General features: G+C 43.8%; 2 protein-coding genes across 2 annotated transcripts in view; both read right to left on the bottom strand.

Moving 5' to 3' along the window:
• The window catches only part of dlc1 (DLC1 Rho GTPase activating protein), a 99,371-nt gene extending 98,373 nt beyond the window's left edge, over positions 1 to 998 (bottom strand). Inside the window, exon 1 of the mRNA XM_076295013.1 lies at positions 888 to 998. The gene's annotated coding sequence lies outside the window, so the exon portion shown is untranslated. The remainder of the gene's footprint in view (positions 1 to 887) is intronic.
• Positions 1 to 12,500, bottom strand: part of LOC143133511 (uncharacterized) — a 36,021-nt gene that overhangs the window by 12,444 nt on the left and 11,077 nt on the right. The window contains exons 3-4 of the mRNA XM_076293275.1: positions 2,051 to 2,306; positions 888 to 1,016 (exon numbers count right to left, since the gene is read on the bottom strand). Coding sequence (XP_076149390.1) covers positions 888 to 1,016; positions 2,051 to 2,306 — 385 coding nt within the window. The remainder of the gene's footprint in view (positions 1 to 887; positions 1,017 to 2,050; positions 2,307 to 12,500) is intronic.

A 12,500-nucleotide genomic window follows, 5' to 3' on the forward strand; every position in this document is an offset into this window, starting at 1 on the left:
TGACGAAATCGGATAACACTACGACCAATGTGCACTGTCCTCCAAAGTTGCAGCGCTGTCTTCATCAGTTTAGCTGGTTCCCCAGAATGTTGGGGTAAAAGTAACGTGCATCATTGCTCTTTGCCATTGTGCTATCGCGAGAACTCTGGATTTCCAGGATACCACTCCTCTTTTTCACATTCTATTCCATGGTATCTAGATCAGTTCAAAAACACAGTTTTTTACACTTTACTTGACGGTATCTACATAAGAGTGACATGACACTGTCATGAAACATGAACCCTAACTCTAACTCTAACCCTAACCCTAAATCTAACCCTAACTTTATTATGACAAAAAACAAATGACATTTAATAACAGAAGTGTTACGTCATAAATGTTTATGACTTAGAATGTTTATGACACGTTCATGACATCGTATACCGTCAAGTAAAGTGTACCCAAAAGGACTAATCAAGGAGAGACCACTGAGATGAAGTGTAGCAAGACTTCATTTCATCATATCAAAGGAGGAAGGAGCTGCACCTCACACATCTGCACTGTGGAGGGGAGTCACCGAGGACAAACGGCAAGTTACCTCACAGGCATCAAACTTTCATCAGCGCTATAAATGTTTGATCAGAGGGAAGGCTTCAGTCGGCTGAAACATGGCGCCCTAATGGCCGAGGCTGGCCCAGCTGTCACCGCGCCGCACCACTCTCACCTCACGCCTTCTTCCTCTTTCATCCATCGCTTCCTTTCATGTGTTTTTTCCGCTTCCGTTCAACATTCATTTCAGCAACCCTCTCTACGACACACACACACCAGAGCCCAGGCTAACTCGCACGGGTTCCTGTCGTTCTCAAAGTCAGCGAAATGAAATAGAATAATCATTTGTTTAGACTCACCCCGCTCTTGGGTCTGGCCCCTGAGGGGCCTGCAGGGCTGGTCGAGGATGAGGACGAAGACAGGCGATGGAGAGGCGAGTGGAGGGACTGGGTGGACACAGACACACTGCCGGCCTCCAGGTCCATCTCCTGAAAGAACAGCCCACAGCCCAGAGGAGCACAGGAACACAAGTCAGCAGAGTACAATACAGGGGCACCCACAGAGACACGGGTCAGCACAGCACAGCCAAACATGGAGCTGATCAGAGTAGCACACAGCCCAATTATATTCATACAGTCATTAATATACTCAAATATCCCATCACATGAGTACACCTTATTATATGTCTGTATAATATCCTACAGTCATTCATATTAATTGATAATTATAATTATATGTCTGTATAATATCCTACAGTCATTCATATTAATTGATAATTATAATTATATGTCTGTATAATATCCTACAGTAATTCATATTAATTGATAATTATAATTATATGTCTGTATAATATCCTACAGTCATTCATATTAATTGATAATTAATTATATGTCTGTATAATATCCTAAGGGAACCTAGAATCTGTGGATGCCACTCACAGAGCACCCCTTGATTTCTCCCACTTGTTCTGAGTGGCGTCTCGTCTGTATGTGGTGGCGTCTCGTGGGATGTGATGATTTTGAACTTTCTGACACTAAATAAGATTCATGCATTATCATACTGGATATGTAACCATCCCACCTCTTTGTAATATACACCTCAGGTGGCTTTAAACACCATGCTCTTTTCTCTACACCTAACTAACTTATTCATTTATCATGTAAACAGACCTTACTGTTCTGTACTGACCCTAGACAGATGGGTCAGGCCCTTGAGTTGTGGATCTGCTCGAGGTTTCTTCCAACATATTTTGTTTTTTCCTCGCCCCTGTTACTCATGGGCCTTCTCTTCTCTGATTGTTCAACACTCTGTAAAGCGCCATGAGACATGTGCAATGTTTTGGGGCTCTATAAGTGACATTAAATTGAAATTATTAAAGAAAGTAGGAAGCTCCTGCACCCTGTCTTCATTGTACTGGTTGCCTGATGATGGTCATCTGACCGAAACGTTGCAATAAAAAAACAGTACAATTGCAAATGAAGACAGTGTGCGGGAGCTTCATACTTTCTTGGATATTGGTGACCCCGTGGTCCTTCTCTGACGCACCCGTCCCAAGGAGGTGTGGAAAAGCACAACTTTTTTATTAAATTGAAATTGATATTGATGATGCTGTGTGGAGGGGTGCTCACCGACAGGCCCTTCCTCCTGAGGGACGGCGTGCTGGTCTTGGAGCAGGTGCTGCTCAGGGCGCTCTCGATCTCCTGGTCCAGCTGGTCCAGCTTCATGATCAGCAGAACCATGGAGTCGAGACGGGAGCGCTCGCGCTCCTCTCTGGAGCTCTGTGGAGAAAGAAGGAGGGAGGGAGGGAGGAAGGGAGGGAGGGAGGGAGGGAGGAAGGGAGGGAGAGAGAGAGATGGAAGGTGGGAATGAGACCGTGACAGGGAGGAGATGGAAACAGATTCAGATGAAAACAGACAGTGAGAAGGTATGGTGAGCGATGGAAGGATTCTCGCCACAGTAATTCCACTTGAAACACATGCCACTTATTAAGATGAATGTCATGTTTCTCGTCCTCGTGAGTAGTCAGTGGATGTGAGGGATCATTCTCCGCAAGTCTGGCTGACCTCCCTACCTCCCTTACTCAGCCTTATCAAGCAGCGCAGGGCAGAAAAGCAAATCATCCATCTCAGGCCGGCCAACACGACACACAAACATCCCACAGTGTGAGCAGAGATGACTGGATACACAGTACACCGATGCACACTAACTAACACACTCACAGAGTACAGACACATACGTGCAGATAGGCACATAACTCTGGCCTGTGCACATGCCAAAAGAGAAAATGCTAGTTCAATGGAAGTGGAAAGGAATCACTCTGAACATCTTCCATTTGCCTGGACATGTTTTAAGCAAACAATGACAGATAGAAAAGTGTGTATGTGTGTGAGTGTGTGTGACTATTGTCGACAGCCAAGCATCACATAGGCAGGCAGGCAAGCTGAACAGCCGGTCAAGTGCTGTCTCTCACCGACAACGATGCAACATGTTGAATCAGCAGCCAGCACACTGCTAGCCATCCGACCATGCAGGGTGCACCGCAAAGACTTGGACTACAGGCGCTCACTGACCGGGCCGACCGCCGGATCCGTGTGTCCCGGCCTAGAGCACTCTACAGCACTCTCCCTTCGCCCGCAAGTAACCTTCCCGCCGTCCCCCCGGCCACCCCCAGGCAGGTGTTCCACTCTAACAGGTTAAGAGGCACTGTGGCTGCACGCTGCCTTTTGATCCCAGAGGGGCCCCAGGGCTTCCAGCTGCACCGTCTGATGCAGCACCGGGTGACCAACTCATGAGGTCATGGGGTCAGTGATTCTCACAGACTGCAGGGTGGGGGGGGGGGTGGGGGTGGGGGTCACTTCATTACACGTTCACTTCCTGATAGCATCTCAGCATGGGATTGAACCGGCCTCGATTTGGCCTGCTCTCTACTGTATGCGTCCACACAGTTAGCGTCACAGAGTACCGTGTCATAGATTAAGAGACTCTTTCTCTTGCCCAAGTTGCCCTTGTTGTGCCACTCTATAGTGTCATTCTGGTCTGTTTTTTTTGCCTCGAGGGATCCCTCTCCACATGAAATTCACAGAAAGCACCTCTCCTTATTTCAGAGAAGAGAAATGGGTTAGTGTTACCTGCAGCTGGCAAAACGCACACAATTCAGCCATTCATCACAGAAAGCTATATCTGTTCAACTGCTGCTCTTCCTTAAGAAAGGAATGGTCTAAGAGTAGAGTACACAAACACACCACACATAACACACAAACACACACACATATTTTCATATATGAAATTCCAGGGTAGAAATGTATCTTCCAAGACTATCCCCAAAGTATATCCAATAAACAAATGAGAAATGATATTACACTAGAACATTTTCTCTCTAAAAATGCACACCAACATCATCTCTATAGTGTATATTCTTACGTATTTATGCAAAATGTATTGTTTTTTTCTGACTTGTCTCACTGCTTGCTCATTTACTACTTATGGTCGACCTCATCATCTCCCTCTCTTCAAGCCCTTGGCTCTCACCTTCTATCACTTTATTTTCCTCCCCCTCCTTTTCACATACACTATGCTATCCTCTCATTTTATCTTATCCTCCAACACGTGATTTACTGTCTGTCTGGTCAGTCTATTCTGCTTCTCTGTTTTCCACATGCTCCCTCTTCTTCACTGTCTGCTCCTTCTGTTAGGCACTTCCCTGAGAAGTCAGACACTGACCTCAAGTGGTGTGTTTCAATAGCACAAGCAAACATATGAATGCATTTAAAATGTATACCAACCAGGCTTTCAAGAACAACTGGCCAAGTCATTCAATAGTTATCAAAACATCTTGACAAAGGACTGCAATTGGAAGTAGCTAGCACATTTACTTAGAAATGTTCATTAATGTGTGCTGTCCTTGGACACATACGTTGACACATACACACAGTCCCCAAACACTCACATTATGCACACAGAAAATGTCAAAGTCTGCAGGAATGCAGACGTATACATCTATACACTCACGAAGTACATTTTTAGTAGACACCCGAATGACATGACCCATTATGCATGGATAAAAGTCAAGTATTTTGCTCTGACATTTTGTATGACATTATACCTGGAATTACCGCCGCTTCTGAACTGCAATTTAAATTAAGTATGCTTTTTTTTAATGACAGGGTTCTGTCAAATGGGCTTTGTTCCAGTCAAAAAGACATTATAAATCTTTTTCATGCCTGTGTTTTTAACAGGGCCGTGCCTACATCCTGTTCTTTTCATTGCCGAGTTTTAAAATGAACTACATAATCGGGAGTAATATTACAGTGAAGAACGTTTCAGAGGTAAATGGACTTTCTACAAGGCAAGCCAAAGTGCTAAGTCTATAACTTACACAATGCACAAATAAAGACAGCAGCTTTGCATGGGAAATGGCTCAAGAGGCAGCATCGGAATAATGACTGACAAAACAACACCATTTCCGATAATAATAACGGAATGAGTGAATAATTCATGAGAATTTTAGTCCCCACATAAGGACTATGGGATTCTATTTTTCCCCTCTGGTATTCATTTAGCAGATGGGTGGAAAGCAGTAATTGAATTGTGATTGGGTTTTTGGCAAGAGGATGCAGTGTACTTCCCTTTGGGCTGAGTATGTGTGCACCCGGAGCTTGGCACGCTGGAGGGTTCAGGAAAGAGAGAGAGAGAGAAAAAAAAGAGAAAGAAAGGAACACAAAACCAAATCAGAGAGTGATAGAGAGAGAAAAGGAAGAAGAACAAATTGAGTCTGTGAGAAAGATTAAAACAAGAGAAGAAAGAATGTGGATGAGGGTGACTGTGAATGTGTGAATAACAGGATGACTGAAAAAGCTTCTGACTGGCACACCAAACTACTGGCTAGCACAGGGCACAGAGACCACGTAGGAGACCCACTCTGAACAGGGAGAGACGGAGGAGCAGGCAGGAAGAAAAAAGAAAGGGAATGACAGAGCACAGGGAAGATGGAAAGGAAGGGCACAGACTGGAGGCAATGTAATTGCAAGTAGGTAGAGGGAAAATTGCTGCCTTTTAGTCCCGGCAGTTAGAGAGAGCAGCTCGCTCCACCTTTTCTCATCAGTCTTTGGCTGTCCTGTCACCACGGTTAAATGAAGCTGTCTCCCTGGCCTGCTTCTGCTGAATTATGTGCAGTAATTAAATCAGGGTGAAGAAAAAAAAATCTGAGAAATATTTGCCAAGTGAAACGGTTGTGTTCTAATAAAAGGCTGCAAGGAATGAAGATGCTGCTAATGATAGTAGCTAGTTTATTTTATTTACATGCTCACTCTGATTTGAATGAGAGAAGTTTCTCATTTCTCTCTATGCCCTAATATCCATTAGAGATGAGATTTGTTGTTGGATAAAGGGCTTTTAAGGCATGTAGCTCTCTGTTTATAGGAACATAGCAACACTATGCTATGATGATATAACATAATTGGAACACCCATTTATTCAAAATTAAGAGACCACTGTCGGTACCGGATCTGTGCTGCCTGCCCGATCCATTCTGCGCATGCGATGATTATGCTGTTTTACGACAATTTACGACACTGCCTGACCTGATCCACTATGTTTGCTTAGCCTTGCTGCGGAAATTTCATTCATTCACCGAGTCATTCTCTGGCTGTCTCCCTTTTGCTCTGCTCTAACTCATATTATTTTACGCTCTTCACAATGCAAGTAGAACACTCCATTGACTTGAATGGGATTTCCCAAAGTTCTACCGGTCATTATTTTCGTCTAAAGGACCTCCAAATAATGATCGCTGTCAATGGCAACGGATTTTCATTCAAAAGTGAAGTCAGACAGTTGATCAGCTGTGTTCTAAAGAACGTTTAATTCAAGTTCAGCGTGTGTTGCAAACTATTTGTTTCTCTGCAAAAGCCACAACAAAACGGTTTATTTTTTCGTTTTGGCAAGTTTATTTTTTGAGTGTATTATTCCATTTTTGGCAAGTAGCGGGATAATAAGCGGAATAATGTATAGAACGCCGGTCATTATTGGGAAAATAAGTCCCGACAGGGCGAACCGGACCCCGATGCGTCAGCGGAGGGGTCTTGCTTCGGCCTGAAGGGACTTATTTTTCCCAATTTTCCCAATAATGACCTGCAGTCTATAGTCTACATTATCCCTTACTTATTTAATGTTGACATTATTTAATGTGAAATTGTGCACAAGTTTTAACTGCTACTGGAGAGGGCCTACAGATCAGGCAGAGAAATTGATGCTTTCTGGCAGAGCACTTGCACACATGCGCAAAACGGATCGGGCAGGCGGAGGCACACGTGTCTCCTTCCACACAGCCTGTCACTTCCTAGTTCCCCATCACGTGATGTAAACATTTAATCATGAACTTCCCCATTTACTAACATTATAAAATCATTATATTTTCTAAATTATTCCTTAAGATATTAATTATTTATACATATTCAGGAATTGTAGTAATTACTAAAGCTTACACTGGATTAGCAATTTCATGTAGGCTAGTTCCTATGCAACTCTAACTCTAACTCTTTTAACCACTCACTGCCATGTGATGTCATCAATGTTAGCCTTCTACTCTACTCCACCCACTGCCATTTTCGCTCCAGAAATAACCAAAGGGTCTCTACCATAGATATACATAATAAAGGCTAGATTATGGCAGTCTCTAACGGCATCACCGGCGGCCATCTTGTCACAGGCAAGCTATCTGGTGGGCTCTGTGGTACCTGATGTAAGGTGAGTGATCTGCACAAACACAAATACTCTTATCTCGCTGAAATCTTGACGGATTTACAAACGGTTTGGTTTCTTACAAACGTTATTAACGTGGCTATAATCGGTTCCTCATGCCAGCTGGTTTAAACAAAGATCCTTGATTACTAACCCTCTCTGGTAAGATCTCATCAGTTTCACTTATTAAATGGCATTCCCAGCCAATCAGCCACTTTTTCAATAGTGATTAATGTAGGCTACAGTATGTCAAATTAATGCTGTTGCATATATTTCAATGATTCCATCTCCATTTCCTTTTTCGTAATCTGATATTTTTTTCTAAAATGACAAGGGAGATTTGCTGAATGAAAATATAGTGCATTCGGTTTCACACAGATCAGCTGTCAGTTCTCATGCATGGCCATGGTCTCCTCAGCCAGGGGTCATGAACTGTGTTCTGGTTCTAAGCTCAATGGAGCGGTCCACACATGTATGAGCTGTAGCATTAGCAGGGTGACACATTTACAAATGGCACAGGATGTGCTGCTGTTTGTTTTTGGCTAGAATGAATATCTTTTGAAATCATGCTAGCGGTATATATTTTACATTACTTGTGAATAGGTTGCTTAAATGTATCAAATTGCTGCATTAAGCCTCAAGATGCAATGCTTGTTTTCAAATTGTGCCAGAGCATAAATCACAGCCTTGCATTATGTGTAATCAAGATTCATTCAGAATCATAGATTATAGGGACCTGTAGTTTATCTGAATATTACTATTCCAGTTCCATTCAGTAATGATACTTTTGTGACAAACCTAATAAAAATATATTGTATATTGTTCTGTATGGTTTGTTAACTTTCATTGTATGTGATTGGAACTAACAGGTTTATCTTTTGATTCTAATGTCATTATATATATATTTTTATTCTTCTTCTTTTGTTTTCTGGTGTATTAAATAATACACCACAAGTGCCCGGATTGCTAGGACACCTGCTTCTTTGCCAACCAAAGTGTAATAAGCAAAACAAGTAAAAAAAACAACTTATGCCTCTGTCCTTTGTAGTATCTGAAAATTGATACCTTCTAATAATTCCAAAGAAATGAATGAGTATAACAACTTGTTTTGCTTCAGGTGGATATAATCTCTCTGGGTATAGTATTGATGCACAGTATATGATTTGTTTGGCTTATAGGCTTGTAATATGATGGTATGTGTATCATTCTCTAATTGCACAACACAATGCTAACAGGTACACTTGAGCACATTGTGTGTGTGTGTGTGTGTGTGTGTGTGTGTGTGTGTGTGTGTGTGTGTGTGTGTGTCTGTGTCTGTGATTTTGTAGCAGGCATCATGCTAGTTAACAAGTCTTTAGATTCCCATAGTGATGGTGGTAAAGGGAGAGGTGGTGCATGATGGGATATGTGTCGTGCTGTTCGAGCTCCTTAATAACATCCATTGACTGTGGTTCTATTTAAACTCAGAAAACTCACCCAGACAGCATCAGATGCTGTCTGGGCGAGTTTTCTGAGTTTACACACACACATACACACACACACACACACAACGCATGAACACAAGCCCAGTCAAATCCTTGCAGGCAACATTTTATTGCTCTTGCCTGATCTACATTGTTTTCAGCCTGCAAACAAGTCATATTTATGTGAGCTACTTCTGAATGAACAAAAGATGTTGTAGAGGCAGTAAAGAAAAAAACAACAGCATCTTGACAAACTAGCAATATGCAGACACTAAGTTCATCTGGAGGTCAGTTATGTGTGTGTGTGTGTGTGTGTGTGTGTGTGTGTGTGTGTGTCTGGTGTATATTCTTTGTTTCTCTCTCTGTGTGTATGTGTCTGTTGGTTGTGTGTGTGTGTTGGTAAGTGCCTCTGTGTGTCAGTTAGTGTGTATGTATGTGTGTGTCCTAAAGCGTATGTGATTCTTTTGGGGGGTTGAAGTTGGTGGCACTGTACTGGGGTTTCCTGTGGTGATCTTCAGGGGGCCCAGGGACACATTCCTGATCCATTTCCTGTTTGGAGATGGGAGAGCGGTTCCCACAGTGGCTGCTGCAACGCAACCGCGAACCGAGCAGTCTTCGGGTTTTTCCCCAGACACCCTCTCCCCACATCAGACACGGAACCACGCCATGTGAACCACTTCAGAAGTCCGGACGGGCTCTATACAACTCCGAAACTGCCCTTGGTGCGGATTCTAAATGATTAGTATTGGGGCCAACCTCTCCCAAACTGATTCCCTGTTAGGATTCCTACTGAATGCATCATGTGCTTTCAAGATTTCTGGGATTGAACATGATTGAATAATTTGGGTTGGGTATGAACGCAATGCTGTTGTGCAGCATTGGAATGCGACTCTATTGAATCATCTTGGGATTGACCAGATGTTAGCCCCTCAGCAACTGCCCTCATGACACCCATGAGAACACAATATAGAGCAACAGCTCTCTTGGGTCTTAAATGGACAATGAGAAGCCTCTTTGTCCATTCATTTATTTATTAAACATGTTTTCGCTGATATTAGTCACCAAATGGAGCACTTAAGAGTGACACGGGAAAAAGACGCATGTTTTCCAAAACTTTCTAGTGGGGATAGTTTCTCCTGTGGAGGGAACAAAGGCAACTTTTGCGTGCTCTCTGTGGAAGCTCATCTGATTAGCAAGAAATAAGGAGCATCCCTGCTGTGTGTGTGTGTGTGTGTGTGTGTGCTGATGGGGTTTCCTCCATTGATCAGGGTCCTCATTAACCAAACAGGAAGTTCAAGTGCATGTGGTCAAGCAGACTCGTGACTGAAAAAGTGACTCAAACTTACAACAGAAAAATAGCATTGGCTGGGAAAATGGGATAGCCTACAGTATAAGTATATATATTTTTTTTTGATCCCGTGAGGGAAATTTGGTCTCTGCATTTATCCTAATCCGTAAATTAGTGAAACACACTCAGCACACAGTGAACACACAGTGAGGTGAAGCACAAACTAATCCCGGCGCAGTGAGCTGCCTGCAACAACAGCGGCGCTCGGGGAGCAGTGAGGGGTTAGGTGCCTTGCTCAAGGGCACTTCAGCCGTGCCTATTGGTCGGGGTTCGAACTGGCAACCCTCCGGTTACAAGTCCGAAGTGCTAACCAGTAGGCCACGGTTGCCCCAGAACACTACACACTGCATGAGTTTTAAGTTGGTTGTCCCTGTTGTGGCTGATAAAATGTGAGTGGCTTAAATTATTAATAAAGCCCAACAGGTAATTAGGATCATAATGGCACTGCAGCATCCCCAACCCTGATGAATAATATAGAGGACACACAAACACACACACACACACACACACACACAGAGAGAGAGAGAGAGAGAGAGAGACAGACAGACAGGCAAGCTTTTCATTATAAACATAATACATACAATGACAAAGCACAAAAGCTGCCTCTGCCTCTCTATACGCAGTCATGCACACACACACACACACACACACACAATCATACTAATGTGACTCCATCATATTCCACTGTTGTGTTGACCTGCAGCCGCACAGAACTGTGCATTGCTGACACGCACTGGGCCCTGATTTGAACAGCTTCCTTTAAAAAGTTATGCACTTCCTGGCACTCTCTAAATAAACTCTTTACTTATGCAGCAACAGACCACTGCTGGGTAAACACACACACACACACACACAGACACACACACACACACACACACACACACACACACACACACACAGAAGGTGATGAAGAAAGAGGCTTTGCATGTGTGTTGTATGAGCTTGTAGAACAATAAGTGTCCTCCTGCCAAAATCTTAGTGTGTGTGTGGGTGGCATTGTTCTTTATGTTATGAATGTGTTCTTTAGTTATGACAGAATAGAACATGTTCAATATACGGAGTGTGATACTGCACAGTCATGTCAGTGAGTATGACTGTATTAAATGGAACTGAGAGAGATATGTGTGCAAGAGAAAACATATAGCAAGATGATAAAAGTAAAGAGAACACACACACACACACACACACACACACACACACACACACACACACACACACACACACACACACACACACCTCTTGTACAGTATGCTCAAATCTTATTCCAACACAACGATATCTGCACTGCATACAGTAGTCTCTCTCACTCTCACACACACACAAACGCACACAGATACATACACCCCCACACACAGTCTGCAGAGTCATTTCATCCTCTTCCAAGAGGCTCGCTCAGGGTTTGATGTGGGGAGCACATGGGAGCTGAAGCGGAGCTGGTCCTCGGGGAGAGGGGAGGGGAGGGGAGGGAAGGGGAGGCTGGAGACATGTTCTTGGACCCGCAGTGGATCTCCCAGTTGGCCTGCCAGAGCAGAAAGGCTGCGGTGTGGGCCTACGTCAATGCTCACGCACAGAGACTCCAAATACAGCACATTAGGAACTGTGGCGGAGCAGCTCAGAGAGGCCAGGGAGACTGCTGTGCGGGTGGAGATAGCATAGTCTACAAATATACTGTAATCCTATTCCGTATGATACCGCGCATTATGCAACGGGTCACAGCGGTAAAGAGACAAAACAAACAGTCTATATACAGTGTCAAGCCGTCAGGGCCAAGCCTTTTGAAATGGCTCTTAAATTCATTTTAACAAACATGCTTACACTTATGGCAATTTAAGAAGAGCTTAAGTGCCTTATCATACAGGAAATAATCTTTATGATTGACCTTCCTTTCAGTCTTTCTGAAGAGACTTTTATCTTTCCACTACTTCAGCACTCTGAATATCCCTGCCTCACCCTTGTCAGTGGCAGTTATCTCTGTGTTTTTAGATGAGTGCAAATGAGTTTTATATTAAAACGGACCATTCCCCCCAGAGCGGCTATCGGCCCCTCGACTCCATTCCTACTGCCGTGCGCTAGACTGTCCTTCTCTCCCCTCGTCCCCTCATAGCTGAGGTCATTAATGCTTTCCTCGCTGCTGACTGTTTCCACCAGCCCAGAGTTGGCCGCCATCAGCCCTGTCCTCAGAATATCAGGTCTAGACCGCAAGGACCTCACAAAAAAACTCAGTGGACTCTGATGTTTCTGACTAAAAGCGCAGGGGGGGGGGCGACTGCGCTGTTCAGCAGCACAGAGCATGCGTGTCCTCCGGTCGGTCGTCGTCTGAAGAGCTCTAGACTGGCTACTCAGACAGGACACAACCACAGCAAAGCAAAGCAAAGCAAAGCAAAGCAAAGCCACCCCTCTATCTGTCCCAGGCCTAATTTCATCCT

Source organism: Alosa pseudoharengus, unplaced genomic scaffold (genome assembly GCF_046254945.1).
Source record: "Alosa pseudoharengus isolate Yale_2024_CS ecotype anadromous, Long Island Sound unplaced genomic scaffold, YU_APseudo_1.1 YU_APseudo_1.1_scf_2, whole genome shotgun sequence".
NCBI lineage: Eukaryota > Metazoa > Chordata > Actinopteri > Clupeiformes > Clupeidae > Alosa > Alosa pseudoharengus.